The following is a 25,233-nucleotide window of genomic DNA, read 5'->3' as shown; positions in this document are numbered from 1 at the left end:
GAGGAGAAGCAACGTCGACTGCTGGCTGCTGTTTTTGACTGCTGTTTTCTGTGCTAAACTGGCTGTACAGTCCACTTGTTGCAGGCCGTACAGCCCAGGTGGAGTTTGCCCGTACAGAACTGCTGCTGCAGGTACAACCGGCTTCTGCAGGTACAAGCGGCGCAGGTCAGGCAGTTGCTCCTCTGTTGCTGGCTGGTGCAGGTGAAGCCATCAAAGAACTGTACAGCAGGTACAGGTGGCTGTACGATTGCTGACACAGGCGGCTGACTGCACGCGCTGGTACAGTCGGGTACAGCAGGCGCATAGGTGGACTCAGGTGACAGCAGCAGAGTCCGTACAGTTCTGTACGGACAGATTCAGCCAGGTGTGCAGAGGCTGTACGGACAGGTACAGTGGAGAATTACCGACCTGTACGGACAGGTACAGCATCTCCAGTTGCAAGCAGAGCTTTTCCAGAGCTTGGTTGGTGAAATAGTCAAGTGGTTGCAGGGGAAAGAGTACAGACTGTCGTCAAGTGCAGACTGGTACGAACTGTTCCACGGGTGCAGAATCACGCACTGACTTGGTAAGCTCTGAACTAGTCCATCTATCTTTCTTTCCATTGGCTTATGTCTGCAGAGTTGTGCTATCTGGCCCCTTGTGAGAGGAGGGATATGGCAGATTGAAAGAGTGGAAACAGAGATTGGGCAGTGGATGTATGTTTGTGCTGAGTTGAGGAACCATGTACATGAGATATGCCAGATGTGTGCTCAAGGTTGTCCTGCTAAATGGTCTTGGCTGATCAGAGGGAAGCACAAAGTGTTGCTTTCGTGGGACACAAATCTGTGTGAGAATCCTCTGTGCTAAGAGGTCTTGTGGGCTGCCAGATTGGACATACAGGTGTATTCTCCTGGTTGGTCTTGTTGTACTCAGCTTTACATCATTTTGAATTTGAATAAAGAAATACCGAAAGGGGCGCCAAGCTTTGGGGCCAACAGGTGTTTGTTTTATTTCAGATTTGGGGCACTCTAGCTCCAATCAAATTTGTTTTTATATCTGGACTACAAGTGGAAGGGTGACTGCTAGTCTACCGCACTTTGGTTTTTACCAGAGGCCGATTTCAAGGTTCCGTTGCCGGGACCTATCATCAACTTTCTTAAGGGGGTGAGCCTGTGGTTGACTCGAGGAAAGTCATCGCTGAAAAATTCAGCAACATGTCTGATACAGAAGACGAGTACTTTTATCATGAAGAGGAAGAGCAAGAGACCTCTCCTGAGAGAAATGAATCCGAGGATATTCTTGCAGGAGAACAGGCTGCAGATGCTCAGCATTATGAGGATGTAGCACAGCCAGAAGATGTGCCTAGTAAAGAGGAAGATGATGCTCAGTTTAAAAATCGTTTGGATGTGTTTATGCAGCTCACACAAAGTGAGAAGTGGTGTTATGGATGTGTTTATGCAGCTCACACAAAGTGAGAAGTTTGCTGAATTTATGAGATCCCGTACAGAGCCTGAAAAGAAGAAGAAGAAGGTGCGTTCTAAGAACCTTCCTCAGGGTCATAGTGGTGCTTTCCCACAGGATCCATCTTTTGGACAGTTTCCGAACATGCAGCATGCTTATGGTGCTAACTCTCAGAGTTCCTTCTTTGGACAGCCATCTATTCCTCAGCAAACTATGCATCCAGGTTATTTTGGTGGTGGCTCGGTGTTCCAATCTATGACTGGGGGTTATCCTCAGGGAGGCATGGAGGGACTTTTGGAGCTAATTTTCAGCCTAGTATGCAGGGTAATATGTATGGTGGTATGCAGTCCGGAATGCAAGGAAATATGTTTGGGAGCATGCAACCTGGAATGCAAGCAAATATGTATGGTGGCATGCAGCCCGGTATGCATAATGGAATGTTTGGAAACATGGCTGGAATGTATGGCATGCGAGGTGTGGGAATGGGTAATGTTGACCCTATGATGGGCATGAATGTTGGGGGCAGCAATCTTGCGAAGCCACTTCCATATGATAATCTAACGCCTATGGGGAAGGCGAAGGATTATAAGGAAGGAGGAGCTGCTGTGAAATTTGATACATTCAGTGGAGCCAAAGATAAATTAAAAGCACTTACCTTTTTACAGCAGTTTGATGCTGCTTTTTTTGGGGGTAATTACACGGAGTCCTCAAAGGTGAGAAAAGCTGCGACTTTTCTCAAAGGCAATGCATTGCAGTGGTGGTCTACTCTTCTTCTGCAGGGCATAGCACCAACTACTTGGGTACAATTTAAACAGGTGTTCTCTTCCGTATGGCTCACATCTACATTTGAGGTGGATGTTATGACTGCATGGCACAAGTTGGATGCTTCAAAGTGTGAAAAATTGGAAGATTATAACAAGAAGTTTTGGGAAGCTTTACTCCCAGTGACTTCTTACCGTGCAGTGCCTTTGTCTGAGCAGGTAGAGAAGTATTGTTGTGGGCTGCCCAAAGAGGTGCGTGACTATTGTATCAAGACTCGAGTAACGAATATGTCACAGATGATAGAGAATGCTATGACAGCTAATACGTTACTCACTGGAGTCTCATATGGGTTTAAAGGCAGTAAGAACTCGAGCAAGAAAGCTGAAAAATCTGGGCATGCTTCACGTGATGCTAAAGGGTCTTCAGAGACGCAGTATAAGAAGTTGCCAATGCCAAAGAGAACTTCTGAGGAGAGACAGGCTTTGAGAGATGCTCGGAAATGTTTTTACTGTACTGAAGAGGGACATATGTCATTTAATTGTCCCAAGAGAAAGTCCCAAAAGGACTCTGACAATAAAGGAGAGCCCAAGTCAAAGAAACCAAAACCTTCTGCAGGGTTAGTTCCTAATCTTGTGTTGGAACAGCCAGGTGGTGAAGAGACAGAGTTGTGCAGGGCATGGGGCAAAGTGAGAGATCAGAATGCCTTGATATTCTTTGATACAGGTGCTAGAGCCAACTTTATTTCACCGGATTTGGCTGGCCGATTGGGGATTCGTGCAGAGGAGATAGGGCCGTTATATGAGGCTAACATGGCTTGTCCAGGGTATGTAGAACCCGTTACTCCCATCATTGGGAAGCTTAGGATTCATTTGCAGGGTTATGTGGACAGCGAAGAGTTTTTCATCATGCCACTTGATGGATGTGATGTTTTGTTGGGTATGCCATGGTGCCACAGAGTACATGCGGTGGTGGATACATACAATAGGAAGATCACTCTGACTCATAGAGGGAAAGAACATGTTTTGGATGTAAAACTAAAAGGGGAATCTGTTCCTATTGTATCAGCTTCGGCAATTTCATCAGTAATGAAAAAGCATCTTTCCGCGTACTTGATTTATGTAAAGGATGCAAAAGATGATGAGTCCAAGTCTAATTTGTCTATGTTAGATAAGGACATGACTGATTTCTTATGTGGGTGCCAAGATTGTTTTTCCGAGTCCTTACCAGGGGAACTTCCTCCGGGGAGGCCAGAAGATCATGCCATTGATCTAATTCCTGGTAGTACTCCACCAAATAGACCATCGTACCATGTTAGTGCAGCCCAACAAGAAGAAATTATGAGTTAGGTACAAGAGCTGTTGAATAAAGGGTTGATACAACCTAGCTCATCACCCTTTTGCTCACCTGTACTCTTAGTGCAAAAGAAGGATGGTTCTTGGCGCATGTGTATTGATTACAGGGCGCTGAACAAGAATACCATCAAGAATCGATTCCCCATACCGAGAATCGATGACATTTTGGACCACTTACAGGGCTCCACAGTCTTTAGTCGCATTGACTTGAAAACCGGGTATCATCAGATACGTATTAGACCCGAGGATGTGCATAAGACAGCATTTCGAACCACGTTTGGGTTGTATGAGTTTTTGGTTATGCCCTTTGGTTTGACAAATGCACCTGCCACATTTAACAGAATGATGGACAGGATTTTCAGGCCTCATAGAGCGTTTGTGGGCACATTCTTTGATGATATGATTGTGCATTCACAAACTGAGGAAAAGCATAGAAGGCATTTGGCCATTGCGTTTGCAGAACTCAGGAACCATAGGTTGGTTATTAATGGCAAGAAGAGTGAGTTCTTTTTGCAACAGATACATTTCTTGGGGCATATTGTGTCTAAGCATGGAGTCCGTATGGATCCAGCGAAGGTGAAAGCAATTCTTAATTGGCCAAATTTGAGGACCGTGCATGATGTACACAGCTTTCTAGGATTGTGTTCCTATTACAGGCGGTACATACGGTATTTTGCTGAAATTGCTTCACCCCTTCATGCCTTAACAAAGAAGGCAACTCCGTTTAGATGGGCTAATCGGGAAATTATAGCCTTCAAAAAGCTCAAAGAAAAGCTTACTTCGGATCCAGTATTGGTGTTACCGGACCTCCGAAAGGCTTTTGTTGTCCAGTGTGATGCATGTGGAAGTAGCATTGGGGCAGTTCTCATGCAGGAAGGACATGTGATAGCCTATGAGAGTAGAATATTGCAAGATGCCGAGAAGCATTTACAGGTTTATGAGAAAGAGATGTTGGCTGTAATTCATGCTCTTTCTACATGGAAACATTATTTGCTTGGGGCTGATTTCACTGTGCACACAGATCATCAGACCTTGTGTTATTTCCTCACGCAAAACTAGGCTTTCAGAGAAGCATATGCGATGGGCAAACTTTTTGTCTATGTTTCACTTTCAGATTGTGCATGTGGAAGGCAAAAAGAATGTAGTGGCAGATGCTTTGTCACGCAAGCCACAGGTCTCAGCAGTTTCACTTGCTTATCATCATGAGCTTGATGAAATGAAAGAGCAGTATGCCCATGATGAGGACTTTGAAAGGTTGTATGATCAGATGTCTGAGGGTCAGCGGCATGAGCATTATACTCTCAGAGATGGGTTTTTATTGATGCATGGCAGACTGTGTGTTACCAAGCCATTGCGCCTCAAGGTTATGATTGAAAGTCATGCTCCACCGTATGCAGGTCATAGAGGTATTGATGCTACGGTAAAAGCAGTGGAGACTTTCTTTTATTGGCCAACCTTGAGAAGAGATGTTGATGCTTTTGTTAGGCAATGCATCGTATGTCAGAAGGTAAAGTTTGACCGTCAAAAGACACCAGGGTTACTACAGCCTTTACCTATTCCAGATAGACCTTGGGAGAGCATTGCCATGGATTTTATATTTGATCTTCCACGGACACAAACGAGCAATGATGGCATTTGGACTATCATATGCAAGTTCATTAAGCAGGCTCATTTCATTCCCGTGCGTAAGACGATCAAAGTGGATCATATGGTGAAGTTGTTCATGGCGAACATCTTCAAGTATCATGGCTTACCTACGTCTATCATTAGTGACCGTGATCCACGGATGACGAGTTTGTTCTCGAGAGGGTTGTTTGACAACATGGGTACAACTCTCAAGTTTTCATCGTCATTTCATCCACAAACAGATGGTCAGTCGGAAGAGGCTAACTCTACAGTGCATATAACAACATTGTTCATACCTCGACAGGCGAGGCCCCTTTTGAGATTGTGGAAGGAGGGAAGAAGGTACCACCCATTTTGCACACAAAGGATAAGATCTTTGAGGCTGATTAGTATGTGGAAAATATGGATGAAGCTTATCGGAGAGTTAAGTTGGCACTCCAGAAAACTCAGCAGAAGCAAAAGAAAGCCGCAGACCATCACAGACGTGCTTCAGAGTTTGCATTGGGTGATTGGGTTCTTTTGCGCTTTGAAAAGGCTAGACTCAAGAAGATGAAGGGTAAAGAGCACTTATTCCCTAAGTTGAGCATGCGTTATTATGGGCCTTTTCAGGTATTGGAAAAGATTGGTGATGTAGCCTATCGTTTGAAGCTACCAGATCACTGGAGGATTCACAATGCTTTTCACGTGAGTCTCCTTAGACCTTTCCGTGGGGATGTGCCTGAGGATGTATCAGATGAGGCTCAGCCGGAAGTTGAGGAACTTGATGAGGTTCTTATTCCAGAGCAGATACTGGCACATAAGGAAAGAAAGGTACGAGGTAAAGTTTCCCGTCGCTATCTTGTGAAGTTCAAGAACTATTCACCGATGGATGCGAAGTGGATAGAGGAAGGTGACTTAACAGATTCACCTCAGGTTTTGCAGCTTTATCTCGATGCCTTTGGGTTAGAGCCGACTCTTGTTGTGGCTCATTCAGGTTCAGCAGAGCATGGGTCTGGAGCATTACCTGATGCTCAAGAGGGGGGTAGCACCTCCACTCCCTTGATACAAACGGGCTCAGATGACAGCTAGAGGTCGCTTGGTGCAGTTTTTATCTCACCCGAAAGTACTGATGGCTGACAGTACATCTGTTTATGGGACTTCTATGATATATGTGTACTAGTCACATGAGATGTGGTGGTGTGTATGGTTCATAGTGGTATACAACTTGGACTACTACTACGCCATTGGTTTGCAGTGAATGATGGATATTTTGCTGTATCACCAGAATGCAATCGAGGACGCTTGCCATTTTTCAAGAGGGGGGTATGTTATGGCCCTGTGAAAATGGAACAGCACAAGTGTGGGCATGGTGGTTGCTGAGCAAAAAATATTAAATGATTCACATGTCCTGGGGAAGACCCTGTCTGGTTCTGGCCTTTTTCCCCCCGAGGTGGTAACCTTGGGAGTAGAAGACTGGGAAGTCTCAGGCTTTCCACCATTGTGCTTCATTTCAGCACTCCGCGCAAGCGAGAGTGCGTCTTCGAAGGTGGCTAGCCTAAACATATGCACCTCCCACTGGATTTGCGTGTCCAGACCATACGGGAATTGCCCTTTCTTGTCCGTATCAAATAAGCATAATTGCAAACATAAATTTGAAATTTTATTGGCAAACTGAAGGACTGGTTGCGCGTTCTGACACGCTCCCCTAAACTCGTCTTCGAGTCACTCAAGGTAATGGGGTGGTAGAAACCGCTGCTTAAGGTCACGAACAAATTCGTCCCAAACATAAGCTGCCATACCTAATCTGGTGTGGGCATGAGCCCACTGGGTCCACCAAGGAATAGCCTCACCTTCCAAGTACCAACTGGCTAAGATCACCCTGTCAGTATCATTTTTTCTAACTGCAGCAAAGTAAGCTTCAAATTTATGCAACCATGAATAAAGAGTTGTGGGGTCGAGTTTACCATTATACTTACTAAAATTCATTTTCTCAGGAAAATGATTTAAGGAAGCCGCTGGTGTTATGTCGTGCATCCAAAGCTGTAGGTATCGCTCATGTTCCACGTGTCACATGGCTTCGTCTTCACGTTGTCGGATCTCCAATACACGCATCTGCAACTCAAGCATAGAACTCGACTGCGGTCGTGACCCTTCGAGAGGGTCCCTGTATAGTGGATCTGGAATCTGGGATACGGAAGGAGATGGAGGAGGAGACGAAAAACGCGACGCTAGAGAACCGGTGCGCTCTTCCAGAGCCCATATCTACGCCTTCTGCTCTTCCAACTTGGTACTCTCGTCTGCGATTGCTCGCATCATCTATTGGAACATCTCTTTAACACTCATGCCCGATGCCCTAGCTGGGCTGCCTGGTGTACTTTGGTCCCAAGGTTCTTGGTCTCTCTCGTCGTCGAAGCTCGCGATAGCAAGAAAATGCACCTCCTTTCCGAAGCACAATCTAACCATCCACTATGTGTGCAGGAGACTTTCGGAGGCTAAAAACCAACCATCCTTCGAGAGACAGGAGTCACTCCGAAAGGGGTGTGTAACACGCGGAAGCTCTGGGGGTCTTCTTTCAGCCCTAAACACCACTGAGAACATGCTGATGCAAAACGCAGACATGAAGAGAGAGTAGAGAGAGAGAGATATATGCTGGAAATTCAGTATATTCATATAGTACAAAAAGGTACTCCTAATCTACAGCCCTTGGCTGCCTTCATAAAAAGGTGGTAAACACCCAAAATCTGATCCTAATGCTGGACCCTAAGGACCCATTCCCTAGAGGAATGAATGATTACAATGAGCAGCCTTCATCCCTATTTATAGTCTCTTTATAGACTTGGCCAACTGGCCGACTACTGGTCGGCCAGTCCACAGTTCATGAAATCCCTTTAATGCTTGTCCGACTGGTCTAGCTCATACTACATGTAGCGCCTGCAGCCGACAACCTCCTATAGTGCAGCCGCCGCCTCTGATCAGGTACAACTGACAGACCATCTACAGCCGACTATCCTCCTTTGTATCTAACACAGCTAACAGGACATCCTTCCATGTCTTCCATCTATCTCCAAGTCCATACTGCCAATAGTGAACCCTCTGCCCTTGACCTTCAATCCTTCACCCTTGTGATAGCTTCTCCTTGGCTGTCCTGGCCCTTGCTTTAGCTTCAACACCTTGATGAAATATGAAATGAAGGAACTGATTTATGCCTTGGGTATTTATACCCCCTAAAGTATCCAGTCGGCTGGCTATATTTTCCCTCCACGACTTGCAAAAATAGCATTTAATAAGTCCACGTGTTCACACTACTGCCCTGACCGCCTTATGGGCTGCTGTCCAGGCTTGCGCAGGCTGCTAGGCAGTCCCTGGGCACTGGCCGACTAGCTGCTGGGCAGCCCTTTGGCCTGGCCGCCTGGCTGGGCTGGCCCAAAGGCCCTGTCGGCTGCCTGGCCAGGCCCCTTAGGCTGGCCGACATCCTGCCCAGCCCACACTAGGGCTGGTGGGCAAAGCATGGGGCCTTCCTGGCCCCCTTGGGGTGGTTCATAGCCTTCCCCGTGCCCATACTACTTCTACACAGTCGTCTGACATGTGGTCAGAGACCAAACATACAGAGCAACTGACATCATTCCAGAGGGAGACTCACAACGGGGACTGGCACTGCTTCATGTGCAGGACAATGCACACCTGACCTTGGACGCATGTGCAAGACAATGCACACCTGACCTCGGACGACTGGAGTGGAACCCTAGCTGACTCGTCCCAGACTAGGCTCACATGGGACCAGTTTTCCACCCCAGGTCCTACACCTTGTAGGATATGTCTACGTGGCATCCAAGTGTAGGATGCACGTGACAATTGAATTCTAAAAAGAATGAGATGATTTTCAGCAATGGATGAGGGCTGCTTATATATGGCCATACTTTTGATGTTGGTTGGTGGATAGAAGTTGCTGTCGGCCAAGTGAAAAAGCTCACGACTGCTGTTAAATAAGCATTAAATGCTCTTTTATGCATATGTGGTTTCAGACCTGTCTAGGCTGCTGCTGGTTGACTATGTCTATCGCAAGCCTCTAGAAGGCTGCCAAGTGGATCTTAAGGCTTTTGTATGCCTTCTGTGTGTGGCCTATGGTGGCCCACAAGGCAAAGGCTCATGGTTGGGCCCCAAGGGCTGGCTTGGAACCTTAATCCCCTTTGCTAAACCTAAATGCTTCTAAATGCTTGCTAAGCTAGGCTAACTTATATGCTTGGCTGTTCTACAAGTTGGTTAAGTGACAGACTCTTTACACTTAAGGCTTGGAATGACCCACATAGCTCGTGCCTGACATCTCCCTGGACTAGAGCTCACAATGGGGTCACGGCGTATGACAACAGGGTACTACTTCTGTACACGTATAGCACTCATGATGATGAGCCAATGTGTCACGCTGCACCTCAGTGCATGGGTGCATGTGACACTTGGAATAACCTCGGTGCTTCATCTAAGGAGGAGTTCAAGGCAGGGGACAAGTCCGTGAAATTTGATGCCTTTCATGGAGAGTATGATGCCTCTAAGGTGCTAGCTTTTGTGGCCCAATTTGATATTGCTTTTAGTGATGAGGACTTCACTGAGAAGTCCAAAATTCGTCATGCAAGCATGTTCTTGAAGTGGACAACTACCCATTGGTGGATCACTGAAAACACTACCAAAGAGCCCATTTGCACTTGGAAAGAGTTTAAGGACAAATTTTATGCCCAATTCTTGCCTCCTAATGCAGAGCAAACTCTCACCCAAAAGTGGGATAGACTTGAGCAAAAAGATAATGAAAGTGTACAGCAGTATGTCAATAAGTTTTGGAAAGTGTTGCTTGAGGTAATTTATGCAACTCTCCGAGGATGAAAGAGAGAGGAAGTTTCGCTCCGGATTGCAACCAGCTTATCGTTCGGGCATTGAATTGCACCCGAAACACACTCTGCAATAGCTTATAGCCTCTGCTCTTGCTATGAAGCAATTGGTGCTCAAAATTAAGCAAGATCAAGGGGGTTCTAAGAGCAAAGACAAGGCTGTCCCAAACCTGCAAAAAGGTGAACAGCCACCTAAAAAGAGTTTTCGGGATGTCCAGAAGGGAGGTAAAGCTGAAAATACCTCATCCAAGATCATGGGCCAAAGAAAAACAAATTTGGCTTGACTCTCGAGCAAAGGGAGCAATATGCAGAGGAGGGAAAATACTTTTCTTGTGACAGCAAAGAGCATATGTTTAGACAATGCCCCAACCGCAAACCAAAGCATAAGGACAAGCAACCCAAGGCAAATGTGCATGCAGTTCCTGTCAAATCCCCACGGATCCCCTCGTGATCGATCTTGGTTCGAAACTCGAATCCTGCAAACAAACAAACAAACAAGCAAGGGGGTGCAGGCCTGACTCACCTCCCAACCATGACAGCCGTGGGCGAGCCCACAGTCTTGGCTGTCCCCACCGAGCCATGAGCTGAGCTAACTAGGTTGACGTACCGACCAATCTCCTCCTCGCGACGTCCCATACCGCCACGAAGCTGCCCTCGCGGGCCTCGAGATTGCTGCCGGCCTCGGCTGCATAAAGCAAGTGCACGTCTGCACTAGATCCAGGCTCCAAGACCATAGAGCTCTCACAAACTCGCGAGACTCTCTATAATACAATAACTAACCTTGGCCACCCTTTTATACGCTCTTGGCCGGTCATCGGGCGTCCACACTTGGCCGCCCGCCCGTCCATACTTGGGTGCCCGCCCGTTAGTATTTCCCTAACTCAGCTCGTCAATCAGCCTGCCTAGTTCCAAGCTTCCCCAAGCCTCGAAACTAGTCTTGCATGCGTATAGCACACGGTAGATACCCACTGTGCACATGACATACTCCCCTTCCTCTAAGAGCTCACTCCTGAGCTCACTAAAAAGCCAGGGTAATCTCTCTGAAGAGCAATCAATGTCTCCCATGTAGTGTCCTCCTCAACACAATCCTTCCACTTGATCTTATATTCCGTGATAAGCGTATGACGCAATCTTCGTTCACGAAATCCAAGAATCTTTTCAGGTTCGTGCGGAACAAATGTCATGTCCTAGACATCTATAATTTCTTGAGGAGTAACTAACTGATCTGCTCCACCCAGTACTTCCTTAAGTCTACTGACATGAAATACAGGATGAACTTTCACATGAGAAGGCAAATCCAATTCATATGCAACTAAACCAATCCGTCGTGTAACACGAAATGGTCCACAGTATCTAGGGAATAATTTCGGAGATCTACCTGTCCGTAAAGTCTCGGAATCTTTCGAAACTCGCAAATACACCATCGTTCCTTCAGAGAACTCTCTAGGTGAACGATGTCTATTAGAATAAAACCTGTCTCGGTCTTGAGCACTTCTAATAGATTCCTTCGCAACTTGTAACATTTCCTGCATATCTTGCAAAAAATTACGTGCTGCATCATGCTGAAGTCCTGAGAATCCTACTGTATAACAGGTGATCTAGGTTGAAACCCGTACATAAGCATGAAAGGACTAAACCCTGTACTCGTATGCTTAGTACTGTTATATGCAAATTCTAATATAGGAAGATAATCCTCCCATGACTCTGTCTTTTGGATACATATGCTCAAAGCATATCCTCCAAAATCTGATTCACTCTTTCAGTCTCGCCATCAGATTGAGGATGATCAGAGGAACTCAAATTCAAAGTTGTTTCCAACTTCTCAAAAACAAGTTTCCAAAAATCACTCGTAAACTTAGAGTCCCTATCACTGACTATGTCCTGCGGTAACCCGTACAGTCTAAACAATTGCTCGATAAACTGCCGAGCTAATTGCGTAGCTGTAATAGTCTTCCGGGTCGGTAAAAATCTAGCCATTTTTGTCAAGCGATCTACCACAACCCAAATAGAATCGTGGCCTTGATGTGTTCTTGGCAATCCGGTAATAAAATCCATGGAAATACTTTCCCATTTATTACCTGGGATTTGCAAAGGATGCAACAACCCATCCTGTCTAAAGCGTTCAGCTTTCTTTGCCTGACAAATCTGACACTTGATAACATAATCTTCTACATACCCTTTCATCTTCGGCCAATAAAAAGTGTGTTTCACTAATGATAGTGTCCTGTGTACCCCAGGGTGTCCAGCAGAAGGGGCGTCGTGACACTCCCTCAGAATCTTGGACCTAATGTCCGAGATCTGTGGTACACAAATTTTGTCATTACGGAATAGTAAACCATTCCGAATCATCCACTGACCTCCTGCAGCCTGAATGGTAGACTGCGCAGTCACCGAGTCTTGGTCAATCAATGAGCTCCCGTCCTGGATCTTCTGCCAAAATGGACCAAAATAACTATCAGTCCTGCAAAGCCCTCTCAATGACTGAAATAAGTCAGTAGAAATCTCGATGAACGACAAAGTATTCACCTCTCTAATCCGACTAAGCGCATCTGCAATACTATTCATGGACTCTTTCCGATAACGGATCTCAAAATCAAAATCTTGCATTAACTCTGCCCAACGAGCTTTCCTGCCTCTCAAATCATCCGCATCACACACATACTTGATTGACTGATGATCAGTCAATACCACAAACTTGGAGCCATATAAATAATGTCTCCAAACCTTGAGAGCATGAATCACAGCATAAAGCTCCTTCTCAAGGGTTGGCCAACGAGATTGAGTGTCGTCTAGCTTTTTACTTTCAAAAGCAACCGGTCTACCATCTTGAAATAAAGCAGCCCCGATAGCATAGTCACTGGCATCAGTTTCAAGAACATAAGGCCGACTAGGATCAGGCAATGCTAAGATAGGTGCTTCCTTGACTTTATCTTTCAAAAGTCTGAAGGCCATATCCAAATCGTTATTCCAAGTAATAGGCTGATTGGACTTACGTCCACGACCTTTCAATAAGTCGGTCATCGGTAGTGTGAGCTGAGAGTACTCCCGTACAGATTTCCGAAGAAAAACAACAAAACCGAGAAAAGAACGAAGTTGTTTCACTGTTCGCGGTATAGGCCAGTCCAAAACCTTCTGAACTCGGTCATAGTCAATGCTCAATCCATCTCTAGTGATCTTGTGTCCCAAGTAAATGATGTCGGTCATAAAGAACTCACATTTACTCAATTTAGCATATAGTCGATTCTGTCTCAAAATAGATAAGACAATCATGAGCTGTCTGACATGATCCTCAAGAGTACGGCTATATATCAAAATATCATCCAGGAACACCACCACAAATTTCCCCAAATGTTCACGAAAAAGATCGTTCATCATTTGCTGGAAAGTGACTGGAGCATTGGTTAACCCAAAAGGTAATACGAGAAACTCGTAATGGCCATACCTAGTCCGAAAGGCGGTTCTTTCGACATGCCTTTCATGAATACGTATCTGGTGATAGCCAGTACGTAAATCTATCTTCGTGAAATATTTCGCTCCTGCTAACCGGTCAATTAGGTCATCTGATCTAGGGAGAGGATAACAGTTCTTAATAGTCAGCTTGTTCAATCTTTTGTAATCTATACACATTCTCCAAGTATTGCCCTTCTTTCTCCTAAGCAACACAGGTGCACCCCAAGGTGATTTACTTGGACGGATCTGGCCCATTCTCAAATAATCTTCGAGTTGTTTAGCCAACTCATCTTCCTCAGCTTGGCTCATCCTATAAGGTGAAATACTTACAGGATGAGCACCAGGGATCAATCAATACGATGATCTACTGCCCGTTCAGGTGGTAAACCCGATGGCAGTTCCTTAGGAAATACATCTTGAAACGAATCAAGTATCTTCTGTAATTCTTTGCTTTCAAACACACTTAATTCATTCACATCCATGGAAGGGATGAGAAAAGAAGAAAGTGGAATCAATACACAATGGAAAGCGGTATACAAAGAAGAATCCATTATATTTCCAAAATCAATTGTATTTACAAGAGGTCCCTGAGAGGGATGAATACAATCACCTAAAATACTATACTTGGTGTCCCTATGCTGAAAAGAAAAAATATGACTAGACCAATCTATCTGGACGTCAAGAGTCTTAAACCACTCGATCCCTAACAACAAGTCTACATTTTCCAGATGCATAACATAGCATTCCAGAGTATCTTTGTAGTCCTAAATCTGGATTGGAAGCATCTCCACTTTGCAATCCCAAACTTGTCTTCCCGCAGGTAGACGTACCTCATAGGTATGGTCGCTGAGTGTCGTATCAAGACTCAATTTCTGCACAAGTTTGTAGTTAACAAAGTTATGCGAACTGCCAGGGTCTAACAGAATGTGAATTTTATGACCATTCACTTCTCCATAAACTCGGAGAAGATCATGCATGCCAAATACCTTAGAATTGAACAGACAATCAGAACAAGTACTAGGGCGAGAAAGTACAATAATTGACGTACCTGTCAAAGACAACTGGTTAGCTGCCTTTGGCTTGGGTCCTGCGTTTGACTTGGTACCCTTTTGCTTTAGGCACTCATTACGCATGTGTCCTTTTTCTTCGCAGATAAAACAACGTCCTTCCTTCTTGAGCTTTAAAGCCCTAAGGAGTCATTTCTTCTTCGCTGGTGTCGAACTTGTATTCTTTGAAGGTTGGTCCGAAGACTTGCCTTCTGTCTTGTTAGCCATAGGTGCGGAGAACTTTCTTTTATGCTTGTTCCCCTGCTCGGTAACGGGTTTCGACTTGGAAGAGACCATCGTATCATCATAGATACGAGCTGAATGAATGGCCTCGTCCAATGTTTTACATTTGTTATTTTTAACCTGTAATCGGTACGAGTCGAGTAAACCAGCTAGGAAAAACCCCAAAAGAGTAGTGGGATCCATCTTTGTAGCCTTCATCTGCAAGTCACGAAACTTCTGGAGGTAGACCTCATAAGTGAGGTGCTGCGAGGTCATGGTCAAAGCTGAAACCCGGGCAACAACATCGTAGTCATCCTCTTTCTTGAGGAATTCTTTCTTGAAAATATCTTCAAATTGTGCCCAAGTCGTTGGCTTAGGGTTCAGTTCCTTCCACCAAAGCAAAGCTTTGCCGAACAGGAAACCTGCTCCTAACTGGATCTTCTTTCCATCATCATATGGATGAAACTGAAAGTGAACTTGCCACTTATGTAGCCAAGTGTCCACGATCTCCTTGGTTCTCTGCTTTTGCTCGCCCCTGAACGGTTCCGGAGTAATATTGGGACCTAAAGCAGAAGCCAAGGTATCCATTCCCGAGAAAGTAGAGAGGGTAGTGGTCAAGAGAGCGATGGAGTTCTGCAAAGCCTGCATCTGGGCTGCGATTTGTGCCTGACGTTCCGTCGAAGAAGCTTCGAGAGCTACTTTGAACTCTTGGAAATCTGATTTTGATACAAACTCGTCAAAAAGATCGGCATCAGTGCCTTCTGTAGCTGGCAAGCCTTCGCGTTCCACGAGGAGCTCCAACTCTGATTCTTGGGTCGACATCGTGAAGAGGGTACGTGGAGAGAAAATTCGATCTTTGCACAATGAAAATGCGAGCGAACTCGAGAGCTTGAGAGCTTGAAAACTCGAGAACTTGAGAACTCGAGAGATGTGTGGCAAGAAGCCCACGCGAGGGGTTTATAAAGGTTTCCCAAAAGCCAAAAAAAAATCTCGAAAAGCTATGCTTAACTTTTGCTTTAGCTTTTGTGTGTTTTTTTTTGGGTGAATAAATATATATATATATATATATATATTTTAATATATATATGTGGATATATATATTCTCTGTTCTAAAAATAAATAAATAAACGCCTTGGAAACCTTAGAGAGGAGAGGATTTTTAAACCTTTAGAAAAAAATTTAAACTCCCCTAAAAAATAAAAAAACAAAAAAGAAAGCACTAAAACGAATGCTTTCCTTGCGTGTTTTTTTTTTTCTCAACCTCCTGGATTAGCCGGCGCTTGCTGCTAACATGGAGTGCTGGCCATCGCTGCTGTCGTCACTGCTGCCGGCGCCAGAATCATCACACCATCCTGCATGTGCGCCTGCGCCAGCCGGCATGGGCTTGGGCAGCACGGCCATTGGCAACATTGGCCTGGGCGCTGCCTGCGTTGGCTGCGTAGGCCTGGCCTAGGCACTGCCTGGCTGGCTGCGCAAGCCGCCTGGCTTGGCAGGCTTGGCCGCCCGACTGCCTACAGGCCTAGTCCGCCAGGTGACGCACCCGCCCGCCTGCAACTTACCTACGTGCCTGCCACGTCAACAGAACCCGACTCGCCAGCTCTTCTCTCGCTCTCTCTCTCATGCGCCAAAAAACAACGAAAAGCAACATGCGTTTTTTTTTTTTTTGTTTCTCTCCCTACTGCAGGTTATACAACTGCACAACAAACATGCCTCTTCTTTGCAAAAGCAATCAACCCTATTACACTACCACCTCCCATCAACATGGGGTTCTTTGATGAAGAAAAAACACATACTTTGTGCAGGGAAACCGCCTGTATGCAAAGCATGGAGTCAAATCAAGGATCAGCCCGCTCTATTTATGTTTGATGATTGTGCAACACATAACTTCATCTCTATTCAGATGGCAGCCGCCTTGGGTATTGAGGTTGAGGACATGGAGCCTCAAATTGAAGCAGAAGCTGCCTTTGTTGGTAAAGAGGTGCAGGTTACCCCACTTATTGGGAAGTTGCGCATACATATTCAGGGTTATCTTGATCATGAGCATTTCTTGGTTGCCCCACTTAATGGATGCAATGGATTGCTTGGCAAACCATGGCATCATAGGCTTGAGTCCCACAAAGAGTACAAGATAAACAAGATTTCCTTTATGCATAGAGGCCGCATGCATGTTATTGATGCTGGCAAGGAAGGGGATTCTATCCCACTTATATCTCACATCCAGATTAATAAAACAATGAAAAAGAGTCTTTCTACGTACTTGGTTTTTGTTAATGATAGCATTGAACCAAGTCATCAAAATGTGGATGTTTTGACTCAGGATAGGCTGAATTTTCTTCATGCATATAAAGATTGTTTTGCTCATGCATTGCCAAGTGAACTACCTCCTCAAAGGCCCGAGGATCATCGCATAGATCTTGTGCCAGGTAGTTCTCCACCTAACAAACCTACATATCATGTGAGTGCTGCACAACAACAAGAAATCATGAAGCAGGTTAATGAGCTTTTGGAGAAAGGTTTGGTTCAGCCAAGTTCCTCGCCTTATTGCTCTCCCGTGCTTCTTGTTCAATAGAAAGATGGGTCATTCCGCATGTGTGTGGATTATAGAGCTCTAAATAAGCTCACCATCAAGAATAGATTTCCAATCTTGCGTATTGATGACATTTTCGATAAGCTTGATGACTCAGCTTGTTTCAACCGTATTGATTTGAAGAATGGTTATCACCAGATACGAGTGGTGCCACAGGATGTCCACAAAACTGCATTCAGGACAGCTTTTGAATTGTATGAATTTTTGGTGATGCCTTTTGGTCTCACCAATGCCCCAACCACATTCAATCGTATGATGGATAGGATATTCCGACCCCAACGAAAATTCACAGGTGTATTCCTTGATGACATCTTGGTTTTCTCCAAGAATGAGCAAGAGCATAGGACTCATTTGGCCACAGTGTTTGAAGAGTTGCGGAAGCATAAACTCTTCATTAATGCCAAGAAAAGTGAGTTCTTCCTTTCAGAGATACACTATTTGGGTCACATTGTATCCAAGGATGGTGTAAGAATGGATCCTGCCAAGATAGAACCATTCGGAATTGGCCAGAGTTGCAAAATGTACATCAAGTACGTAGTTTTCTGGGGTTATGTTCATATTACAGGCGTTTCATAAGGCATTTTGCTATGATTGCCACTCCTCTACATGATCTCACGAAGAAGAAAGCCACTTTTAAATGGACCCCAAAGGAGCAACATGCCTTCTTGCAACTCAAGAATGCTATCATATGTGGACCCATATTGATTGTTCCCGACTTGCAAAGGTCATTCATAGTGGAATGCGATGCTTGTGGCGATTGTATAGGGGCGTCCTAAATCAAGAAGGTCATGCAGTTGCATATGCGAGCCGTCGATTGCATGATGCCGAGCTTCATATCGATATCTATGAGAAAGAGCTCTTGGCTATAATTCATGTCTTAAAGATATGGAAACATTATCTTCTTGGGGCTGAATTTGTAGTCAAGACATATCATCAAAGCTTGAAATACGGATGTCACCATTTGGTCCATCTCCATTTCTGGAGCCACTTCTATGGGACTGTCACTCCAACCACATGGTCGCTAACAGCACCTGATTTGCCACCACCACCCTCCCAGCCAAGGATAGTCGAGCTGTACTCCAATACAAAAGCTTCTTCCGAATGCTCAGAAGAAGCGGAGCAATCTGCTGCTCAGGTGATAAATCTAGTCCAATCTGGCATCCCAAATACCGCACTGCTGTGCTAGGAGGAATCCATCTAAAACCGAGGTCCGGGCTCCATGCCGGAGTGGGAGCGCTATTGATCCAAAAGGCCACTGTCTTGCGCCAATTGATCAATGCTCCTGAAGCTGCACTAAAAACCTAGAGCGACTGCTCTACCCGAAGAAGATTGGCCTCCTGGCCATGCAAAAATAAGCCCGTGTCGTCAGCAAACTCAGCATCGAGTAGGTCCTCCCCCCGGACTGGGAGCTGGAGTCCTCTCAAACCAACCTCTTCTGCCATCAAATACATGCTCATAGCCTCCGCAAAGAAGAGAAAAAGAAAAGGGGCGAGGGGACACCCCTGACGGACTGATCTGGTCAGCTCAAAACTCGGGCCCCGTCCTCCTGCAATCAACACCTGGCTGCGAGCTGTGGAATACAGAGCCGCCACCCCTCTAATCCAACCTGGCTCAAAGCCCAGGCAAAGCATAGTGCCCTCTAAGAAACCCCAATCGACTCTATCGTATGCCTTCTCAAAATCGAGAAGCATCACGACCAAGCCCTCACCAAGAAATCTAGCTCGGGCTGTCGCCTCCCAGAAGGTGAAAATGTTCTCAACGATACTACGCTCCTTGACGAATCCTGTCTGGGTAGCATGAATCAACTCCCCCAGGAAGGGCTCAAAGGTTATAAAACCTTAATACATAATTAACACTTATAGGCATCCACACTAGAAAAATGTCCAGCCCTTCTTTTAAATGTGTGTGAACACATTGCCTTATAAAAATTAAGGTTTACTCTAGTTTATGGATTTTACCTTTTAAAAAGGGCAAAATGAAAATACTTACCACCTGTTCACACGCCACACCACCAAGTTAGCAAACAGCATTTCACGGTACACTGGAGGCGTCCCCATCCAATGTACTGGCACGACATAACAGGCAGACACGGGACGAAATCTCCCTTTCATGAAACTTGTACAAGAGGTTCCTGTCGGGCACAAAATTGGCGCGACAAATATAAATAAATGTCCTGGTCTTCCTATGGAGTGACAGTCCCATAGGTAAGACACCATCCTGGCCATACACGGGTAGCACCAACAGGCTCCCGTCCATACAGCACGAAGCAAATCACACGGGTGACACGAAACTGGTTCCCGTCCATGTGACTTAGCACTAGTCGTACATGAGTGGCACTGATTTGGCTCCCGTCCATGTGACACCATAAAACTGGCCCTTTCACATGGGACACTGGCCTGGCCCCTTGTGAACATGGCACAAATCTGGCCGCTCTAACATTACGTCTTGCTGGATCTTCTCGAGCTCTTGCATCAGCCAGGTACAAAGGTTGATCAGGAACTTTCTTTGGTCTGGGCGGGACGGTCAGCCGGCCCGGGCAAAGGTTGCATGGGTAGTTATTACACTTCCGCTGGCTCAGGGAGGCTTGGGCATTATAGATCCAGTCGATCGTATAGAGCCTTATTGGGGAAGCTTATTATTCGGGGGCTGCTTCCAAGCGCTGAGCCTTGGAAAGAGCTTCTCTTGCAGCGGCTGCAGGCTCGGGCTCCCCCAACAGGGGGCACTTGGGCACCAGAGATTCGATGGATCTTCATAGAGATGAGGAGGACAGGCCTCAGTAGAGGATGGGAGGACAGATTTGCCTTGAGCATCCTAAGAGCTTGGGAGCTGCTGAGACCGGGGCTCTCTCAGCGACCTCCTTCTTGTGTTGAGGAGCGGGCCAAACAGCCGCTCATCTGGAGCCCAACGGTTCGCACAGAGCAGGATCATATGCTGGGTTCTCGGCCTCGTCTAGCCTGGGGACCTTTGGCGGTAGGCCCAGCACGTAGCTTTGGAGACTGGCAGGCCTTCTGCAGTCTCCCAGAGGAGATCCAGGTGGAGAGGCTGAGTCACTTCAGAGGGGGGTTGATTATGAGGGATGACATTCAGGAGGCACTCACAGAGGAGTGGTTCACGCCTATCGAGCTAGTGGCCCCACGGTGGATGGGAGCCTTTACACAGTTGGAGATCCTGATTGCTGTCAGAGCTTGCACTGAGGATGGCAGATGCCTCTACTATGAGATTCAGGATGAGGGCAGACTTCAGAGAGTGGAGGTGGAGTCGCCTTTGGTTGCAGAGTGCACCTTTCAGAGGATACGGGTAGTGGCCGCCGCTTCTCGGAAGTGGCATATTGACCCAGACCCTGCAGATGTGCTCCCGGGTTGGCGCATATGGGCATATGCAGCGCGCCCCTTGGCCCGGCTCCAGTGGGACCCTGGTGAGTACGAGTGGCATGATCCTTATGCACCCCTTGAGGCCACAGAGATTACCTTTTTTCAGTATACTGTTGGGTTGGGACGGCATATTTTGACGGCGAGGAGGATGGTCTCTCCAGCTGCAACGGGGCACTGGCGGCTACAAGGACTCTCACAGGAGTTTCTGGAGGATTTTTGGGCCTGGCTCTGGGCTAGTCGACAGGCCCACAGGATCTAGACTTTCCATTGGCTGGTCGCCCACACAGGGGCTCAGCAGTTGGCACCTAGCTTGTCTACAGCAGTCTCCCGGCAGCCTGCGTCCGATGCGGCCACCCTATGGAGACACAGAGACATTGCCTTTGGGACTGCCCTCAGGCGCAGCAGATTTGGCTACGGATGCTGCGTATTTTGGCCCCCCTCTCTCCAAAGGGTACTTATACGTGGGGTGACGCTGCTTAGTCGACTTCGTCAGGGCCTGCTATGGGCTATGAGACGGAGCAGGACAGCCAGGCCATCAGATTCATTAGGGGCCAGCCTCGCCTTGTTCCTTCACCGGATTTCTCGTCCGCCAACCGGACACAGGAGAGGGATCTACGATGGGAACTCCTCAGCAGCATCACCATTTGGTTCACCTGGAGGGCCCGGTGTTTCAGGGCCTTTGAGGGGAGACTGGAGCCACCAGCAGAGACTGTTCGGGGGATTTGGCAGGAGTTGATCCACACCTTGCGAGGACAGTATGACGCATCCGGGGCGACTCGGATGAGGCGATCTTGCGGCGCCAGGCCTTTCACACCACCTGGCGCAGCGGCCCCTTCTATACTCTACACGCGGGGTTCCCCCCATTGGCACTACAGGCCACTTGTTTGGCTTTTCCCCCCTCCTATTGTATGATATAGCCCCTCAGTTCCTGGTACTGATACTTGTACTTTTCAGCACCTAGGGAGAGTCTCCCTGGCTGCCTAGCTTTGTTCTCTACTCTGTTTTTCTTGTGAGTAGGAGAGGATCTTTTGTAGCCCTACGGGCGTTTTTTTATAACTAATGAAAGGATCTTTTCTAGGGAAAAAAAAAAGGGTTTTATAACCTTTGATAAAGGCTTTTGCATGGAACATTTTTGGAGGTTCCCCACGTGGCTGGTGGCTGGCTTCTTTCTCTCTCCATCGCCTGCTCTCTTTCGCCATCGCCTCCTTACGGCTGCTGGACCCACCTCCTTGCTACGGCTATACCCGCCTAATGAGCTGCTGTACCTGCCCCCTACCTGTCTGTACTGTACCCACCTAAAGCTGTCCACGCCTGTTGTACCCACCTGAAGTTGCCCACACCTGTACCTGCCTGCAAGGCTGCCCATGCCTGTACCTGCCTACTGTACCCGCCTGCAAGGCTGCCCACGCCTGTACCTGTTGCTTGTTGCTGTACAGCACCCTCATGCTCATTTACTGCCCATGTGTGCCTGTTGGCTGCCCACGTGTACCTGACCAGTACCTGCTGCACTTGCAACTGTTGGCTGCCCACGTGTGCCTGTTGGCTGCCCATATGTACCCGTTGTACCTGACTGTACCTGCCTGCTGAATTCATTGTCCAACTGTACAAACAGTACCTATTGTACCTGCACACATGTGAAGTTCTTGATGTGCTGGATTGTACCTACTACAAATTGTACCGGTTGTATCTGGATTGTACTCACCGTACCAGGTGCTCTCATAATTTTCTCATTTGTATAAATCTGAAATTTGCAAATTTAAATTCAAAGAATGCTTTAAGTTGTGTAGTGCAGGAGCATGGCATGTATATGCTGACCATGTTCAGGAAATTCTTCCTGGTGTGGCTAGTATATTTCCCTATGTGGTGTTGTTAACCGCGCTCTCAGAGCTTCTGAGAGCCAGTGAAGGTTAGACTCACCAGGGAATTTGGGAGCAAAGTTCATTGGGGAGAACCAGGCCACGTTCCCTCCGCGGTGTACCCTTTGGCCTGCATTAGTACGAGCGTGCCTGTTGGTGCACGGTCCCGGAAGACCAGTGCAAGGCAGGTGTCCACCCAGTGAAGGTGGAAATGAGCCTGTGATTTGGGGCTACTCCAACCAACACCTCTGCATCAACTTGAACCAGTTTTATTTGGTTGTTTTCACTCCCTTGTGGAGAAATCTGGCCAGTCAAGCCCGTGACACTTGTACAAATATAAATACTCCAAGAAATACAAAAAGTATTGAGGGGGGGGGCGGCCCTTTCCGGCCCCAATGCTGGTGTCATTTGTATTTTCAGTATTTCAACCACTGGAATACAACCCTCATGTGAGGCATGGGCTCTAGCAAGCTGGGATTAAACCCGATACCTCTTACTCAAGACTACCAAATCACTACACAGCTGCAAACAAGAAGCAGATTGACTTGGGTTGGGAACTAAAGAAGAAGACCATCAATACAGGGTAAAAAACCTTCAAAGGTTGTATGGAGGACGAAGAACACAAGCACGGCAAATTGGAGGAAGCAGCAGAAGCCAAACGAATGGTTTGCTATGAAGAAGACATAAATCAGGACCTTGCTAACGAAGCCCTGATTGATGGCCTCGCCTCATTGGGAGCCACTTTCTCAAGCAAGCAAGCAACCATCCAGGCCGGATGCCTGTGGTAGCTTTCCACCCCCTTTAAGGAATGGCTTCACCAATGGAGGTTATTGCATAGATCAGCCAATCTGAGTAATACTATTCTTGGTACATGTGCCTCTTGCTCATTGTGTGAGAGTGCATGAGAGTGTGAGGTGATTCCTTACAGGGAGGTGCTCCACGCCTGTATGTACATTACGGATGATGCAGTCACTTGGTGGAAGCAATATGAGGTGGAGTATACCATGGATACAGTACAGTCGACTAAGTTCATGGGATGACTTTGTGGACAAAGTCCAACCACCACCATAGAGCCATAATCTGCACAGTGAATTGTGAAGGATGGAACAACTAGAGAAAGAGACCGTGGAACAATACTCCAATAGGGTGCAAAAGCTTATGGTCCAGCTTCATGAAGGAGAACCATACCTGTGGGTTCCATTCTAAGATTGATACCAGAAAGGAAGTGTGTGACCGCTCCCTACAGGAGGCCTACAGATCGGAAGACTGTATACACATATTTAGAACACTTAATTTAACTCTTATTAAACAATGGAAACAACATCAGCAACACAACAGGTTGAGGTTCAAATCCCAAAAAATGCACACTTGCGATGTTCATACCCTTGTAGGTAGGTGCTTACAAAGGATCCTTGTGATGCTTTGTGAGCATATGTTTTGTGTGTGTGTGTGTTTTCTTTTTTTTGGTGGAGAGAAGGGGGGGGGTGGCTGTTTTGCTAGACAACAGTGAGGGACTATAAAATACGGCCTTTTGCAAGCCCAATTAACTTAGCCAAGTTCATTAAATGCACTTGGCCATGGAGTTTCCTATGTTGAAAGTGGCACAGTTGGGTTTTTGCAAGCAAAATTTGGCCAAGGTTAACGTGGGAACGAGCTGACACCCTCCTAATGAATGCATATTAAATGATTTGGCAAAGTTAAACTTGGGCCATGGGAAGATGGCTTATCCCCAACTCCATGCGTCATGTACCCAGACATTGTGCTGATACTGCAACTCCATGAATGTGTGTGTATGTACGCACGTGTGGGGGCCAGGCACGCACACCCCAAAAAGCAATTTTATTTTATTTTTTTAATAAGCTGGACCTGAATATGGTTCCATAGGCACGTGTTGGGGGGGGGGGGGGGGGAGATGGGGGGCAGGCACGCACACCAGGAAAGGTTTTTTGTTTTTTTTAGCTGGACCTGAACATGTTTCCATTAGATGTAAACAGGCAATTGCCCCACACACACACACACACACACACACACAAGAGGAGAGGAGGGATGATCATATTGTGTTCATGAAAAATTTCACCATCAAATCAAGTTTGTAGTGACGATCGATCTGATTGAAAGGAAAACTCTGAAGATCGGCCAAAGAAAACTATATGCGTGAAGAAAGGTGGGCGCGGGGGGCGTGTACCGTGGTGGGCGTACGAGTAAGCGAAGCGCCAGGAGTAGACGTGGTCACCGGGCTGAAGCTCCTCCCGCGAAACGCGATTGGAGAGGATCCCCATCACGGACTTCAAACTAAGGGCAGATCGATCTCTCTCTCTCTCTCTCTCTCTCTCTCTCCCCCTCTCAATTCAAAACTAAACGAATACTCTATGCCAGTGTCAAATAAAACCAATGACCTCATAGATTAACCACTAAAATTTTAAGAATTTTGAATCTTTAAATTCAATGTTAAGCAAATTTACTCTCTCAATTTGAACGGTGAATGATGATTTGGCATTATTTTTTTTAGAAACTAGCATGTTGCCTTCAAGGATTTGGTGTGATGATCTAGCATTATTTCTTTAAGAACTGTGCATAAGAATGTTGTTGTGGCATGGGCTGATCTGTTGTGCTTTACCTTGATAAGTCTTTAGATGTAGTCTCTTACTTTTCTATCTTTGCCTTT

At 46.4% G+C, this 25,233-nt stretch overlaps 1 protein-coding gene across 1 annotated transcript in view; it reads right to left on the bottom strand.

Annotated features, from left to right (window-relative positions):
- LOC147607271 (protein LEAD-SENSITIVE 1-like) overlaps positions 1-24,934 on the bottom strand; it is a 33,003-nt gene extending 8,069 nt beyond the window's left edge. Inside the window, exon 1 of the mRNA XM_086790461.1 lies at positions 24,754-24,934. Coding sequence (XP_086646587.1) covers positions 24,754-24,847 — 94 coding nt within the window. The 5' untranslated portion in view covers positions 24,848-24,934. The remainder of the gene's footprint in view (positions 1-24,753) is intronic.
- Positions 24,935-25,233: the final 299 nt, after the last annotated feature.

The sequence above is a fragment of the Cibotium barometz genome, chromosome 55 (genome assembly GCF_041138505.1).
Source record: "Cibotium barometz isolate CiBa-2024 chromosome 55, ASM4113850v1, whole genome shotgun sequence".
Classification (NCBI taxonomy): Eukaryota; Viridiplantae; Streptophyta; class Polypodiopsida; order Cyatheales; family Cibotiaceae; genus Cibotium; species Cibotium barometz.
The sequence above is the reverse complement of the archived record's forward strand: the minus strand, read 5'-3'. Positions and strand labels throughout refer to the sequence as shown.